Source organism: Gopherus evgoodei, unplaced genomic scaffold (genome assembly GCF_007399415.2).
Source record: "Gopherus evgoodei ecotype Sinaloan lineage unplaced genomic scaffold, rGopEvg1_v1.p scaffold_58_arrow_ctg1, whole genome shotgun sequence".
Lineage (NCBI taxonomy): Eukaryota > Metazoa > Chordata > Testudines > Testudinidae > Gopherus > Gopherus evgoodei.
In genome coordinates, this window is record NW_022060079.1 from 565001 (window position 1) to 581742 (window position 16742).

The 16742-nt window shown below is 59.8% G+C and overlaps 2 protein-coding genes across 2 annotated transcripts in view; one reads left to right on the plus strand and one right to left on the minus strand.

Annotated features, from left to right (window-relative positions):
* LOC115643401 (class II histocompatibility antigen, M beta 1 chain) overlaps nt 1–2574 on the plus strand; it is a 10132-nt gene extending 7558 nt beyond the window's left edge. Inside the window, exon 6 of the mRNA XM_030547405.1 lies at nt 1118–2574. Within this exon, the coding sequence (XP_030403265.1) occupies nt 1118–1128 (11 nt within the window). The 3' untranslated portion in view covers nt 1129–2574. The remainder of the gene's footprint in view (nt 1–1117) is intronic.
* A 4581-nt stretch (nt 2575–7155) lies between these two features.
* On the minus strand, nt 7156–8268 carry LOC115643388 (major histocompatibility complex class I-related gene protein-like). The gene has a single exon (XM_030547377.1). It carries the CDS (start codon nt 8266–8268, stop codon nt 7723–7725), a length of 546 nt encoding a protein of 181 aa, XP_030403237.1. The 3' UTR covers nt 7156–7722.
* Nucleotides 8269–16742: the final 8474 nt, after the last annotated feature.

Here is a 16742-nt window from a genome sequence, read left to right on the forward strand (position 1 = left end):
CGTCTGCCCCCCTCTGTCTGCCCCCCTCCGTCTGCCCCCCTCTGTCTGCCCCCCTCTGTATCCATCTGCCCCCCGTCTCCATCTGCCCCCCTCTGTCTGCCCCCCTCTGTATCCATCTGCCCCCCGTCTCCATCTGCCCCCCTCTGTCTGCCCCGCTCTGTATCCATCTGCCCCCCTCTGTCTGCCCCCCTCTGTCTGCCCCTGTCTGTCTCCGTCTTTCCCTCTCTATCTACCCCCCTCTGTATCCATCTGCCCCCCGTCTCCGTCTGCCCCCCTCTGTCTGCCCCCCTCTGTATCCATCTGCCCCCCGTCTCCATCTGCCCCCCTCTGTCAGCCCCCCTCTGTATCCATCTGCCCCCGTCTCCATCTGCCCCCCTCTGTCTTCCCCCCTCTGTATCCATCTGCCCCCGTCTCCATCTGCCCCCCTCTGTATCCATCTGTCCCCCCGTCTCCATCTGCCCCCCTCCATCTGCCCCTGTCTGTCTCTGTCTTTCCCTCTCTATCTGCCCCCCTCTGTATCCATCTGCCCCCCGTCTCCGTCTGCCCCCCTCTGTATCCATCTGCCCCCCGTCTCCGTCTGTGCCCCTCTCTCTCCATCTGTCCCCCCATTTCCATCTGCCCCCCTCCATCTGCCCCGTCTGTCTCCATCCTTCCCTCTCTGTCTGCTCCCCTCTGTATCCATCTGCCCCCTGTCTCCATCTGCCCCCCTCTGTCTGCCTCCCTCTGTATCCATCTGTCCCCCCATCTCCGTCTGCCCCCCTCTGTCTGCCCCCCTCTGTATCCATCTGCCCCCTGTCTCCGTCTGCCCCCCTCTGTCTGCCCCCCTCTGTATCCATCTGCCCCCCCATCTCCGTCTGCCCCCCTCTGTCTGCCCCCCTCTGTATCCATCTGCCCCCCGTCTCTGTCTGCCCCCCCTCCATCTGTCCCCCCGTTTCCGTCTGCCCCCCTCCGTCTGCCCCTGTCTGTCTCCGTCTTTCCCTCTCTGTCTGCTCCCCTCTGTATCCATCTGCCCCCTGTCTCCGTCTGCCCCCCTCTGTCTGCCCCCCTCTGTCTCCGTCTGACCCCCCCCCGCCTGTCCCGGTTCATTCACGCCTCTCTCGTGCTGTTTACCCTGCAGGCAGCACCTAACGCCCGTGGGCACCGAGACCCCTGGCTCCAGTCCCCTCGCCCCAGTGGAGGATCCCGGCTCGTCCTGTCTGTCGCCCCCAGCTTAGCCACCCCTCCCCATGGAGTTGGGATCCGTGGGACCGAGACGGGACATGTCTCCGGGCCAGCCGGGCACCGCAGCGAGGACAGCTCAGACCAGGTCGCTCATGGAGCCCGTACGGACCAGCACCTGCTGCACCCCTCCCCCCACTGTGGCTGTATATACTGGGGCCTATACATGGCTATAGAGACCTCCCCTTCCCAACTGCAAGTGTCTGAGGCAAGTAGGATAAAATAACCATATAATGACCTGATTGCTGGCCTCAAGCCCCAGATTAGAGCCAGCTACCCTATATAGACCAGCGGGTCAATACACAGATATAATGACCTGAATACAGATCCCCTACATACCCCCACCTTCAGCTTCTCCCCAGCTCAGAGCCCCAGAGCCCATACAGACCACACTTGTATACTGAGGCTATAGATGGAGATAGGGACCAGCCCCTGCCACCCCCTCCAGACAGAGCCCCTGAGCCCACAAGGACTGCCCCCCTGTACCCTGCTGTGTATAGCAGGGCCCATAAAGAGCTAGAGGAACCCCAGTAATAGACCCCCATCTCCACAGACTTGAAGCCCTCTGCCCTGTACAGCTCAGCAAGGCAATACAGGGATATAATGACCTGATCAGACCCCTAGCCTCTCCCCAGCCCCACAGATCCCTCAGCACTGGGGGATGTGTCCAATTCTTCACCCCCTGGTACAATCCCAGCCCCGGTACAATCCCACTTCCCCCACCAGGGGTCACCCTAGACCAGGGCTCCTCCCCGAGTCATCATACGATTCCCCCATTACTCACCCAGCCACCCCTCAAGCATGGCAGCCAGCCCCCACTTTCCCCCCCATTTCCCCTCCCCGGCAGGCACAACACCCTCACCCCCCCGCCTGGCACTATTCACACTGGGGTGGGGCGAGGGCAGGGCTATAGGGAGCGGGTACCCGATTTGGGGTGCTGACCGTGTGTGGTGTGTACAGAGAGGGTGGCTGTAATCTCCCTCTCCCCCCATTAAAGATCCTCTCTGGTGCAGCAGGGAATGCTCTGTGGATGGTGCCCATGGCTTCAGCCATAGGGGGTGGGGACATGGGATTTGGACAGAGGGAATGTAGCACTGGTTCCTCCCCACCCAGAGATCGAACCCAGGAGTCCTGGCTCTCAGCCCCCCTGCTCTAACCCACTAGCCCCCACTGCCCTCCCAGAACTGGGATAGAAACCAATGTTCCCTCTAATTTTTGACAGGCAAATTTCTTCTGTGCAAATTTTTGTGCTTCTGTGCACGGTGTTTTGCTGAGTGTGGGGGGTTTAGGATCTGTGTGCACGCGCACACACGCACAGCTTAGAGGGAACAGTGGATAGAACCCAGGAGTCCTGGCTCCCAGCGCCCCTGCTCTAACCCACCAGCCCCCACTCCCCTCTCAGAGCTGGGAGAGAACCCAGGAGTCCTGGCTCCCACCCCCCAGCTCTAACCCACCAGCCCCCACTCCCCTCCCAGAGCCTGGGAGAGAACCCAGGAGTCCTGGCTCCCAGCCCCCCCCGCTCTAACTCACCAGCCCCCACTCCCCTCTCAGAGCTGGGATAGAACCCAGGAGTCCTGGCTCCCAGCCCCCCCTGCTCTAACCCACCAGCCCCCACTCTTCTCCCAGAGCTGGGATAGAACCCAGGAGTCCTGGCTCCCAGCCCCCCTGCTCTAACCACCAGCCCCCACTCTTCTCCCAGAGCCAGGCAGAGAACCCAGGAGTCCTGGCTCCCAGCCCCTACTCCCCTCCCAGAGCCATTTCCCTCTCCAGGGTCTCGTAAGGCGTGTGTGTTTGCAGTCCATCCTGGCCCTGTCCCGGCTCCTGGTGGCTGGGACACACAGAGGCTGCTGGGCCAGTCCAGAGGTGGGTCTGTTAGTGCCCAGGGTAGTGACTCTGCTGGTTCGATCGTGCTCTGGGCCGGTGACCCACCTGGTGCCGTGACCAGGGCTGTTGGGATTTCCCCTCGGAGGGGGCCCTGCAGCGAGTTCACCGCGATAATGCAGGACGCCACAGAGCGTTAATGCACAGCAGCTTTGTCTGACACAACCTGGGCGACCCACCCCCCCACCCACAGGAGGGGCTTTGCCCAGAGACACCTTCCCTCCACGCAGGTGCAATTACAGGAGTGCGATTCCTGCACCATGACTGCACCCCGTCCTGCCAACACAGGCATCCTCCAGAAACAACAATCCCCAGTGCTGCCCCCAGAGATCGCCACACACGCCGCAAAAGAGGGCAGGCTCAGCACTCAGTCAAACAGGTGGGGAAACTGAGGCACAGGGAGGGGACGCGTGTGGCCCAACTTAACCCAGCTGGCCTAGCTGGGAATAGCACCCGGGGCTCCTGAGTGCCAGCTCAGTGGACTACCCGCTGCCACTGACACTGGGACTTAGCCAGTGCCAGCCGGGGCAGGGCGCGGGCAGAGAGCCCATCGAACATCACACTAGGCATCCCCATGCTTCCGTGTGGGAGTCGGTGACTGACTGATGGGGGGGTGCCCCCTGGGGGTGGGTCAGCCCATAACTGCCCTGGGCAGGGCTACTGGGGCACAGCCCATCTGTTCTGTATCTGTCCAGTGCCTGACACACTGGAGGCCTGAGCCGCCGGGGCTGCCAGGCACCACTGTAATACACCTAATATATAATGTACAGCACCTGGCACACTCGGGGCCTAGGCTGTGGCTGTGGCTCCCGGCACTATCATAATACACCCAATGTATAACGTACAGGACCTGACACACTCGGGGCCTGGGCTGTGGCTGTGGCTCCCGGGCACTACCGTAATACACCTAATATAAATGTACAGCACCTGACACACTTGGGTCCTGGGCTGTGGCTGTGGCTCCCTGGCACTACCGTAATACACCTAATATATAACATACAGCACCTTACACACTGGGGGTCTGGGCTGTGACTGGAGCTCCTCTGTGCTCCCATAACACAATTATTTAGTAACAGTGCCTCTGCCGCTCGTGCGGCTGGTGCTGGCTGCTGCAGCGCCCAGCGACTGGGCTAGATGGGCCCTTTGGGCCAAGGCTTCCCCTGGGGCCTGTAGTCACTGACTGTTTAGGCTCTCCCCTGGCTCAGGTGACGCGGTGGGAAGAGGGCAGCACTCTGACCCTCTCCTCCACAACGAGCTCCGGCCAGCAGAGGCATCTGCCCCACAGGGTAACCGCCACCAGCAGAGCGTGGGGGCCCTGTCCCCCACTGCCATAAACATACAGCCAAGGGGAGCATCAAATCCCTCCTTTACCTGTAAGGGGTTAAGCAGCTCAACTAACCTGGTTGGCACCTGACCAAAGGACCAATAAGGAAATAAGATACTTTCAAATCTGGGGTGGGGTGGGGGGGTTGTTTGTGTTCTCTTTGTTGTTCCCTCTGGAGAGAGAGAGAGAGACCAAGCAGGTATCCAGCTCCTACTGAAATGATACACCTACAATTACATGCATCTGAGGAAGTGGGTATTCACCCACGAAAGCTCATGCTCCAAAACGTCTGTTAGTCTATAAGGTGCCACAGGATTCTTTGCTGCTTTTACAGATCCAGACTAACACGGCTACCCCTCTGATACTACAATTACAGCGATTGTAAGTAATAGCAAGGAAATGTGTTAGATTCTCTTGGGTTTTAGCTTGTGAATCTCCCCTGTGCTAAGAGGTAGTTTTATTCCTGTTTTTGTAACTGTGGAGCTGAGTCCAGAGGGGGAATCCTCTGTGTTCTGAATCTTTTTATTACCCTGTAAAGTTACCTTCCATCCTGATTTTACAGAGGCGATTCTTTTACGTTTTTCTTTGTAATAAAGTTCTTTTTTTAAGAACCAGATTGATCTTAGTGTCCTAAAAACCCAGGGGTCTGGTCTGTGCTCATTTGGTTAACCTGTTTGGTTGGTATAGTATTCTCAAGCCTCCCAGGAGAGGGGGTGAAGGGCTTGGGGGGATATTTTGGGGGAAACAGGGACTCCAAGTGGTCCTTTTCCTGAATCTTTGTCTAAATCACTCGGTGGTGACAGCGATACTGTTCAAGGACAAGGTGGAATTTGTGCCTTGGGGAAGTTTTTAACCTAAGGTGGTAGAATATAAGCTTAGGGTTTTTTCATGTGGGTCCCCACGACTGTACCCCAAAGTTCAGAGTGGGGAGGGAACCCTGTCCCTCACACTGCCATGGGACACACACAGCTCCGGAGAGCAGAATCCTGTCACCCCCTGTCTGTGCGTGGCCTGATGAGCACAGGGCTCAGACCCACGCTGGGCGAGGGACAGGCCAGAGCAGGGTTCCTCTCTCTGCCTATGGACAAAGCCCCATGTCCAGAGACAGGCTGCGGCATCGGTACCAGCAGTAGCTGCCTGCTCAGCGACAGATCCCCTGGGACCCAGCTCTGACACCGTCAGCAAAGTCGTGACATTCACAGCCCTGAGAGATACCGGGCGGATCCCCACCTGTCCAGCACCCAGCTATCACAGGGGCCTTGGTCCCTTCTGATCTCTGCCTGGCACATGTTTATTCTCCTAAGGACTGAAATGCTTCAGGCTACCCCACGCTAGTGGCTCGCAGCAGGGTGACTGGTGCAATGTGGTGGCCTGCGATTGCCAGGAGTCAGAGATGAGCTAAAGGTCCCTTCTGGCCTTAAAGGCGATGGATTGAAGAGACACCTCCCTCCCGGCCATCAGACAGCCGTGCTCCATGGGAACCATGCAGCTGTCACCCAGCAGGGGAGTCCTGGACCCTTCCCATGGGCTGGACACAGACTGTGGAACTCCCCGCCACATGAAATGAGAATGGGCTCTAACCTCGCTGCATTCACATCCCTCCTCCTCGCCTGGCTTCTCCGGGGACAGCCCCTCGCTTTCACACTTGTACAGATGTCCAGACCAAAACCAAGCTTCTTATGCCCCTGGGAGGTGCCCGGATACCACGGGGATGGACACAGAAAAATCTAGATAGACACAAAAATCCCAAGGAGAGAAGTGAAAGCAAAATCCTGGCTGGAGAAGGGCCCAGTGACCGGTGACTTGGTATGAACACGCTGCTGGAGAGACGCAAACCCTGCAATACAACAGCCTAAGACTGAACAGCCAGAGGAGGAAATTGCTGTAGTGAGCAAACTGGACTCTCCCCCCAGGGCAGGACGGAGTCCATGGGGTCAGCAGCTGGGGCAGGGTCTGTCCCCAAAGGAATTCAGCTCCAGGCTTCCCCTGCTGCACCCCCATGAATCCCAGCCCCCGTCCTCACGCTGTGTGTCGCGGTTTGGCTGGGGATGGAGTGAGGCCAGAGCTCCCAGCTCCCTGCGCGGCGCGAAGGTCTGGGTGTAACCCTGGGAACGTCGCCCTCGTGGCAGCGATGGGCCCAGGATGCAGCAAGGCTGGGATGGGAATTTCCCGCGCCTGTGGACCAGGGGAACACACGGGGCTCGTGGGGCTAACGGAGGGTCCCAGACCCAGCACGGGCTGCAGGGAGCAACAGCGCCCGGCTAGTATTTCCATATGACACCCAGAGCCGGCCCCACCCCCCCGCACCCATAATGCACTGGGCATCTGGGCCCCGCACCCAGGATTTACTCACTGGCTGCCAGAGCGTAGGGGCCTGAAACACAAGCAGAGAATGAGGGTCAGTGCAGGGGAGCAGGGTAACTCCTCCCCCACGGAGACCCCGACCCCCTGTCCCCTCCTACACAGGTCTCCCCATGACCCCAACTGCACCTCGCCCAGGCCAGCCCCACCCCAGTGCCCCCCACAGCAGACCCATGGCACCCAGCCAACGACAGATCCCACTCTGCCACCAGCAGGGCCGGGTTACAGTGATCAGCCCTGCCCCATGGCCCTGCCCCATCTCTCCTTCAGGGGGGCTGTGCTAGGAGCCATTCCCCCTTGGGCTGGCAGGGCCGCCCCACTCCCCAGACCTCCCCTCATCCCGGCTCCGCGGGGACCAGCTCTTACCTGCTGATCTTCTCCTCCACAGGATGACGCCGGCCCCTACGGCTCCAGCCAGAACCAGCACGGCCAGGATGATGGCGGCCAGGACCCCAGGGGGCAGGGGGCCCTTCTTCCCAGGGGCTGTGGGATGGAGAAGGGCCCAGGTCACTGAGGGGAGCAGCCGCTGGGGCATCCTCCTGGGGCAGCCACAGGCCTTTGCCTTGAACGTCTCCCCAAGGGCGTCTGCAGAGACCTGGCCCCAGGGGCGGGGAAAGGCTGAGCCGGGAGGGGGACGGGGATGGGGCCAGAGGGTGGGTGCTCTGCCGGGCACTGCCAGACACACATGCCACACAGCAACCAGGCCCTTCCCTCGTAACGACGTCAGCCTGTGGAACTCACTGTCACTGGATATCACCACAGCCAGGAACTTAATGAGATAATCTGAAGCATCGGCCATTTCTGTGGGTCACACGAATACCCAGAGCTAGAAGAGGTCACACTGACAGTGGGCCGGGATATTGACCTTCCTACAGCCCTGTCTCACCCCATCTCTGTAATTCCCATGGGCTGTGCCCCCAACCCCTGGGCCCTGCCATTCACCCCCCCTTACCCCAGATGAACGTGGGCTCCCCCAGGCTGCTGTGCTCCACCTGGCAGGCGTAGCGGTGCCCGTCCTGCTGTGGGGAGATCTCCAGGGACGACTGCGTGTAGTAGGTACCATCGGCATTGGGCAGGATCCCACTGGAGTCCTTCTCCGCCAGGATGTCTTCTCCGTCCCGCACCCAGGAGACATGGATGGGACGTGGGTAAACGCCCCTGGTTTGGCAGGAGAGGGTGACGGAGCCATCGGGGGTGTCTCTGCGGGAAACCGAGACCTCGGGGGGAGCGGGGGGAGACACAGCGCGGGAGCCACGTACCAGAGGCCAGGACAGTGTGACAGGCAGGAGAGACAGGCCTAGCCGCTGGCTAGTCCAGCTTGCGCCAGCGTCTCTCTGCCCACAGCGTCCCCCCGAACGAGTAGGAGTGCCCCCACCCCTGCCAGCTCCCTCCCCAACACTCACCCAGGCCTGGCAGAGCCGGTGGCTGTGGAAGGGCAGGTCCAGGGGTGCAGGGGGGAGCTGACGCGTCTGCTCATCTGCCATAAAGCCAGGCACTGGCTGCAGCTCCCTCCCTCACCCTTCATGTGGGGCTCAGCGTCCTGGAGCAGGAGCCCCACGTCCCTGCGGGGCTGGGCAGGGCCTGACCCAGTGACCCCTCCCCTGATGGGGCCTGGGCAGCTAGCGGAGCCGACAGACCTGGGGGGGCTCACACGTCCGGTCTTTGCTCCCTGCCGTGAGTCACGGCAAAGGAGGGGTCAGGGGTCCACACTCAGGCCAGAGGGGTCCTGTGCCCAGCTGGTCAGACCCCTGGGTAGCCCGGGCCATTGCCCTACGGGGGGTTAACCCCTGCTTGGCCCAGCACAGATCTCAGAGAGACGTCTCCCTGGAGTTACACGTGCAGGGACGGAGAACCCGGCCCAGAGAGTCCGAGGGTCATTCCCCTCGCGGGGGAAAATCTGCCCAAGTCCCTGTTTCAGTTTGTCCAGCTGCTGGGTCTCGTCAGGCCTCAGAGACGTGCCAGGCCAGGTACACAGCGTGACCCTGCTCCGGGAGCGGGTCAATTGCTGGGGGAGGCAGCAGCCTGGCAAGCCAGGCTGAGAGTCGCTGATTTTTCTAAGTGCTCCGAAATCCACCCGTGGACTCAGATCAGCTTGAAATGGACTGACCCTGGTTGGGTCTTGGGGTGGGGTGAGTGGCGCAAATCTGAGGTTGTTTGAGGATGGGGGTTCAGCAGACCAAGACCCCCCCAAATACCATGTGACACCAACATTTTCCAGTGCGGCTGCTGTTTTCTGGGAACTCTGGCTGTGACCCTCCCAAGCCCAGCTCAGCCCTCGGGACGGTCCCCAGCTAGCGCCCAGCCCCCACTGCCCCTTGGGGGAAGCTGTACTGCAAACAGGGGTGTGCTGGGAGCCCTTACCTGGGTCGAGCCACACTGAGGTGCAGTGTGTGAAATGGGCTCGTGCCGCAGGCCAGGGGCTGTGCTGATGCCAGAGGGTTTGCAGGCAGCCAGGCCCCCCTGAGGGGATGTGCTGATTGTGAGCAGCACCTGCAGGCTGTGAGTTCGAGTCTCTCCCAGCAGCACGGAGACTGTCAGCTGTGCCTGTCATTCGTGGCCTGCTGCGGCTTCAGAGAGTTTTGTTCTCAGCAGCTCAATGCTTGGGGTTTCTGAGCTGGTACCGCAGCGAGTGCTGGGGTCACATCCAGAAACGGACTGGTCTGAGAGCTGCTATGGTGCATCAGAGCCGGGGCAGAGTTAAGGGGGCAGGTCTGAGAGTGTCTGATCCTGGGCTGCCCCAGATAGAGGCACTCTCAGGAGACGCTAATTGTAATGATCCCATTGCTCTAACGTGGGAGCGCACGGGGAGACTGGGGTGAGGAATCGGGTGCAGCAACAGAGTCTGGTGTAGAGTCTGTGGTGCAAATTTGGGGACATTTGGCCCAGGGGTTCCCAAGATGCAGCCCCCGCTCCCAAAATAGCTGCTTCAATCCCTTTCAATTCCTCATCACTTCTTAGGCGCAGAGCTCAGGGGGATCGAAGGCTCCAACCTGCCTGAACTGATGCTCCGAAGAGACAAGGCTCGGCCAGTTCCCAGGGAACGGCAGCTCCCTCCCGGCCCACAGCCCAGACTCACCCACCGCTCCAGGGTCCCCATCCCCACCCACGCCAGGCTCCGCACGGGCTCCAGACACTCGTTCTGCAGGGACCACTGGGCGAAGTGGCCCTAGTGTAGGCTGGGGTCCCACAGCTGCTTCTGGTCCCAGCCGGCTGCACGGCCGCCACCCACGGGAGCTGCGCTGTGTGGAAGCGGATGAAGCCCCCCCGGGGCGTACTGGAACTTCGCCCCTATGGGAGTGTCCCTGTCTAGAGTGCAGCCCACAAGAACCTGCATCATGTGGGGCTCTGGGGGAAAAGAGGAACAGAACTAAATCATCAGCCACAAGCGCTCAGAGATCACTAGGCAGCTGGGCCCGCAAACCCATGGGAAGGGATTATAGCGATCACTATGTCTAGGGTCTGGTTATTACCTCATTTGGGGTTTGCACCTACTGGGGTCACAGCTTTTGGTCGTGTCTCCTCTGCCCATGAGACCCAGAAACTCACATTTGATGCTTCCATAGTCCCAGGACTCCAGGAGCTGGAGCTTGGAGAAAGACACCAGTCATGGTGCTAAAGCCAGGCAATGCTGAGACTCTGGAGCGGGTGCCAGGCCTTGGCAGATCCAGGCCCTGAGCCAGCAAAGCCCAGACGTGAGGCTCTAACTTTACGCAGCTTTACAGAGGTCAAGGCCGGAAGGGATGGGGCTGGTCTGAGCTCCTGCCGAGCCCGGGGCTGGGAACCGCGCCCACTCATTTCTGCTGGTTCGACTGCGGTGTCTCTGGTGTGACGGGCTGTCCCCTCGCCACTCAGCCAACGCAGCAGCACGTGAATCCTTGGCCTCAGTGGGACCTGTCCCCTGCCCCAGACACCCCCTGTGCAGCCCTAGGGAGTGACCCCCAGAGCAGGCTGTGGTCCCTGGGTTTGGGGAGGGAGACCCACAGAACCATTCACCACTTGTGTGATTGCTCAGACCCATCCATCAGTTTGTCACCAGTTCGGAGGTTTTCTCCTACTGCAGGAAATCCCAGATCTTTTCCTGGAAATACACTTGGCCCACAGCCTCCGCCATCCAGGCCCTGGCGGGCTTCAATCCAGCATTTTAAAATCATCCAGCTGCCCTGCCGTGGTACCAGTGGTACCCGTCCACTCTGGGGGGCCCTGGCAGCACGTCCCAGCTGTGCGAGCTGCAGCCACACACGGACAGGGAGCTTGGCAGTGGAGGGGAGGGTGGGGGGCCTGCGGAAAGGTCTCCCTGGCTGGGTGTTTCCCCCCAGTGTTCCCAGCTGGTTTTCCCTTGTCTGCCTCTCCCCCATTCCCCCCCCATGCCTGATCCCCTTCGCCCCGTCTCTACTCACCATCTGCCACTGCCCCCAGCACCCCCCAGCAGAGCCCCAGGGTGACACCCAGGGCTATGGCTCCTGTGCTGGGCCAGGGGTCTCCCCCCTGCAGAAAGAAGAGACCCCTGTCCCCGCTCCAGCGCCAGTCACGGGGACTCTGCAAACCCCTGGTTGCTTTCACTCGAGTTGCCAGTGGCCTGGGTGTCCAATCAGGGCGTGGGAAGAGCCCTCGCCCAGCAGGGTCAGACACAAGCAGTTGGTGGTTCCACCTGGAGCTGCTGGGAAATGCTCCCAAGTAACCCAGGGCCCCGGGCAGGAACCTCCTGCTGGCCACAGGAAGGACCCAGCACCGCCCCCCCCCCAGCTGGAACCAGTTGCTGCTGGTGAGCTGCGTCACCAACTCTCACTGCTTCCTCGCCAGTCTGGCGCTGTTCCTTAAAGCCCCAGCGCCTGGAGTCCCGGGATCATGGGCGTCTCGCGGCGGCTGTTGTAAAACAGGACGTCTCGATCCATGTTTTGGTTCCAAGAGGCTTGAGACCAGGACATGAGGGTGCCCGGACGGCTCAGAAGGCGGGCAGCAAGGGAAGAAAACGGAACCCCCCGATGTGCTGTGTTTTGTATAAAGATGTCAGGCATTGTGGGGTCTGTGACACTGACAGACTCCGCAGCACATCTGGTGCTGACACACCCCGGGAGGGGTGGGGGGAGATAGGAGGAAGGCCTATAGCCATCCTGAGGTCTCTCTCCAGCCAGCGGTCCCTTTGCACAGCCCTCTAGGGGGTCGTCCCCCCCACCCATGGGATTCCCTCCCCATGTGCCTAGCTATCTGGCCCCTGGGGCTGGATTTGGGCTGAGGGGTAGGGATCATGGGAGGCAGCCCAGGGCGGGGGTCCCATTCAGCCGGCACTTGCCCAGCCCTGGGAGGAAGAGAGGAGATGCCATAGCTGCAGGGCAGAGGGTGGCAGGCACCCTGAGGAGACCCAAAGGGGAGAGGCAGCCCAAGGGCTGGGGCAGGGGCACCGCTGCTGCTTGCTAGAGGTGGCCCTGGAGCAGCATAGAAGGGGCTGGGATCCCCTCGCATCCCATGGAGGGAGGGGGTGTGAGGCCCCCCGAGCTGAGGGGCAGAAAGGCCAGAGGCCTGGCGCTGGGCTGGGGGCCCCGTGGGAGGGTGCTGCAGGGCCATGTTGTCCCAGGGCATGAAATGCAGCTTTACCGAGACTCCCAGAGCCCAGTGGGCTGGGACGGGGGGACATCCCCCTCCTCACACATGAGATGACTGAGGCTTCTCAGTGCCAGAGCCCCCCGAGCCCTGGGGTGCCAGCAGCACCCGCTGTACCCTGGCACCGCAGCCAGCCCCAGAGACGCGGCTCAGGGAAGGGGTATTTACTGGGCAACCGGGGCCGGCAGCAGAAGGACGAGGGCAGGTCTCCCCGGCCCAGAGGCAGCTGTAGTCCCAGGGAGTGAGGGCGGTTCTACTTCAGGGCCCTGGGGCAGCCAGTGGAGAGTCCAGGCCCGTCAGCCAGGTGTCGGGGGGCACCCGCTGCACCCCGGACGGGGAGGAGGCGGGGCCTTGGGGAAGGGAGTGCAATCGGGGCAGAGCAGAGCAAAGGCGGGGCCCTGCAGTCCCCCTACACGTACCCCACCTGCCATGAGCCGCTCAGGGCAGGGGGCTGGGAGCACCCCCATGACCTCAGCCCACACCCCCAGCCCCGTGTCCTGACTCCTGCCCCCCCCATCCCCACCCCTGCCCTGAGCACCAAATGGGAGCTGCCCCCGGTAAGGGCACCACACCCCAACCTCCTGCCCCAGCCCTGAGCCCCCTCCCTCACCCTAGCGCCTGGCCAGACCCCGCACCCGAACAATTTTTTACTTATTTTTTTTTATAAAGGGCTCTTATCCAAAGCGCTTTACAAGAGTCAGCTAATGGTACAAACAATATTTAGAAGGATCATTACATGGTCCACCAAGATCCCCAGCGATTTTTAAATGGTCTGTAGAAAAATAAGTTCGACTACAAGAACAATCAAGGGACCTCACTTTCTTTTCATTTCCTTGCTATTATTTATGGGAGGTGGATGAAGAAAAAAAGAATGAAAAATGGGGGTGGGGGAGGTAAGAGAGAATGGTCTTTTTCTTGGTTGGTTCCCAAGGAGGGACCCCAAAAATGAAGCTGAGCACAGGGCCCCACTAAGTCTAAATCCACCACTGGAGCTGACCCCTCCCTCACAGCTCCCCACGCTGCAGCCAGGCGCTGACCCCCTCCCTCGCCCCAGCTCCCCACGCTGCAGCCAGGGGCTGACCCCCTCCCTCGCCCCATCTCCCCACACCGCTGCCAAGGGCTGACCCCCTCCCTCGCCCCAGCTCCCCACACTGCAGCCAGGGGCTGACCCCCTCCCTCGCCCCAGCTCCCCACACCGCTGCCAAGGGCTGGGGCTAGGGTTGTCCCCTAACCCCCCCCAAGCACCATTCTACCTGGGGCTGCGGCTGACCCTCCAAAGCCCTGTGTTACAGAGTCCCTGGGCGATGCTCTGGAACTGCTCCCCACCAAGCCAGGCAGGACTCTGGGGAGCCTCCTCTCCCTTGGAGCAGACTTGTTCAGGGCAAGAAGTTCACACGGCTTCACCTCCTGGGTCTCTCCTTGGAGCATTCAGCATCCTCTGCCCCTCCGCGCGCTTCCCACAGCGAGTCCGCCCCAGCAGGGTCCTGGGGAAGCCACCGGGTCCTGCACCCCCACTTTGCAGTCAGACGTGACTCTCAGCCAGCCGGTAACACAGAGGTTTATTCGATGCCAGGAACAGGGTCTAAAACAGAGCTTGTAGGTACAGAGAACCGGACCCCTCGGCCGGGTCCATTCTGGGGGGGCAGTGAACCAGCCGTCTGCACTCACCCCACGTCCCCAGCCGGCTCCAGACTGACTCTCCAGCCCCTCCTCTCTAGGCTTTGTCTCTTTCCTGGGCCAGGAGGTCACCTGATCTCTTTGTTCTCCCTCACCCTTAGCATCCCCTTGCAGTGGGGAAGGGCCCGGGCCATTAGTTGCCAGGAGATAGAGTGTCAGTGATTTATGCACCCTGGCCTTTATCCCAACACCTAGAGACTTAAGAAATGCACAGGGGAAACTGAGGCACCCACACAGTATTCAGAGGAAACATTAAGAACAGTCCCACTTGGTCACATCTTGTCCTGCTGTTGCCACCCCCACCCCCCCAACACATGTTCCTCCATGACCCGCACGGGAGGCGCACCAGACTTTTCTGGTAAACTGGGCATTTGTTCATTTGCTCTTCCCAACTGGTTAGTTGGGAAGAGCAAACAGGATAAATGCCAGTTTTTGTCAAAAAAAGTCAGGATGGCTCAAAAAAAGACAGAGGTCAAAAAGGGAACTGTCCTGGCCAAACGGGGACATATGGTCACCCTATTTCCATGCAAGTGGGTCATGAGGGAGTCCAGCCAGGCCAGGGGCAGACCCTGGCCTGGCTAATAGTGCCAGTCCCGAGAGGCTGGAGTGATTCCCCGCCCTGGCACTGGACCGACCCCGGCCGTGCTGCCAGCTCAGCCGGTGAGTGTGACCAGGGGGCAGGGTGTGAGGGAGTGGGTCTCTGGAGGTGTGGGGGGGTGGGCTGCTGGCCAGTGGGTGGTCTCTTGGGGGGGTGGGGCAGGGCTGTGTGTTGGGATGCTGGGCAGTGGGGGGGGTCTGAGTGGGGTGCTGTGTAGTTGTGGTGGTGGGCTGGGGGGAAGTGCACTGGGCAGTAGTGGTGGGGCTGGGGGGGGATGCTGGGCGGGGGTGTGCAGGCTGCTGTGCATTTGTGGTGGAGGGTCTGTGTGTTGGGATGCTGGGCATAGGAAGTTGGGGGCTGTGTGGCGCGGCATGGGCCCACCCCTGAGGGGAAGGGACACGCTGGCAGCACAGGGCCGGGAGGGCCAGTGTGCGTCTGGCAACGGCCAATTTGTAAATCGTGCCCTGCACTGGGCTGGGTGGAGCGGGGCTGGCCCCACCACGCTATACCCCACTGCTCCTGGCTGGCCCCTTGCTCTGGGGACCAACCTCCCCACGCCAGGCTTCTTTGTCCCTATGGGGGTCCACAGCTATGTTTGGCGCCAGGACCACAAAAGGTTAATCCAGCCTTGATCACGTCCAATTCCCCAGGGCTCCGCATGGCTGTCTGGGAGCTGGAACTGCAGAGGCCCAGCGAGCTGCACAGGGCGTTTGTGTCCTGAGCCAGTGCGAGAGCCGCAGGGCCTGGGCAGCCGGAGCCTCTGGCAACCGAGGAGCTGCTGTGTCTGGGGAGGAGCCATGCACACGGTACCACGCTCAGGGTCTCTGTGGGTGACTCCTGGTGTTAGGTAATAAAGCAAGTCCTCACTCACCTCTCCAGCACCCGAGTTCGTGCGGAGTTGGTATGGGCACACAATTCTGTCAGAGACCAGACACCAATGCGTTGATCAACGGGCTCACACTATCCTTAGCTCTCAAAGCTTTAGATTAAGTGTGGCCCCTTTATTAGGGGTGAGCATCAATATTTATACACAGAAGTAAACAAAGTGATTAACAAAAGATAATGGTCATGCATAATCAATTAAGATTTTACAGGAAAAGCAAGTTTAACAAGTAAATGCATAGAGATAAAGGCTAATGGCTACTTGAGGAAGGGGGTGTCATGAGTAGTTTGCAGGTCAGTGCTTTGTTCGATAAAGGGTTCAGAAAGGATTATGCAGAGACGGCCAGTCTGGGTGTGTTTTGGCTCCCCAAAGTTCACCAAAAGTTTAGACCCAACATTCCTCCATTTGTAGCTTTGAGATAACTATTAATCAAAAAGCTACACCCTATTTCAAGATCTCAAGGGCCGCTTGGCAATTTCAGCCTGGGCCAATTCGAAGAGAGTAAGGCTTTTAGCTGAAGTGGGAAAAGAATAAACTGACTTACATGAGTTTATGAGGGAGGGGACACACTGAATACAGCAACACAGTATTATAAGGACTACTATGGCCCCAACAACACCCACCAAGAGGTTTTTAACCCACCCAAGTCCAGGCAGCCAATTCCATAAGGCTCCCCACCAATCATAAGGTGGCTGGCCAGAGGAGTAGTTTTTAGCCATTTCCCTTAGGTGTTTGGTACCTTGAAAAGTGTCAGAGTAGGTGTCATTTACAAAAACACAGCATTCTTCATTTATGAGGGCGCAAGTTCCTCCCTGGGCTGCTAACATCATATCTAAAGCCATTCTGTTTTGCAAAGCTAACTGGCGCAGCTGGGACATTTCCCCGGCCTGGTTCTCAAATAGGGTTGCAGTTTTATTGGTCAAAGATTCTAATAGTCCCTGTAGACGGATGATGGCACCCTTCAAGCTAGTGTGACCAGCCCACCGCTGCCAGGACAAACCATCACGGAGATTAATATCTCTGTCAGTTTCACGGATGTTACGAACGTGGGGAAAATGAGGGGGAGTGAGGGAGATGCGAGAAGGCGGTGCTAGCCATGCCAAATAACATGACCCTGCCCAATCAGGGGAGAGAAAATAATAAGCCTTGGGCCCGCACACCCAGTATGTTCCATATAATGCGTTTTGGGTATTCCATTTCTC

Coding starts and splice junctions, on each gene's coding strand:
- LOC115643388 (XM_030547377.1), bottom strand. CDS start 8,268: ATGGCAGATGAGCAGACGCGTCAGCTCCCCCCTGCACCCCTGGACCTG.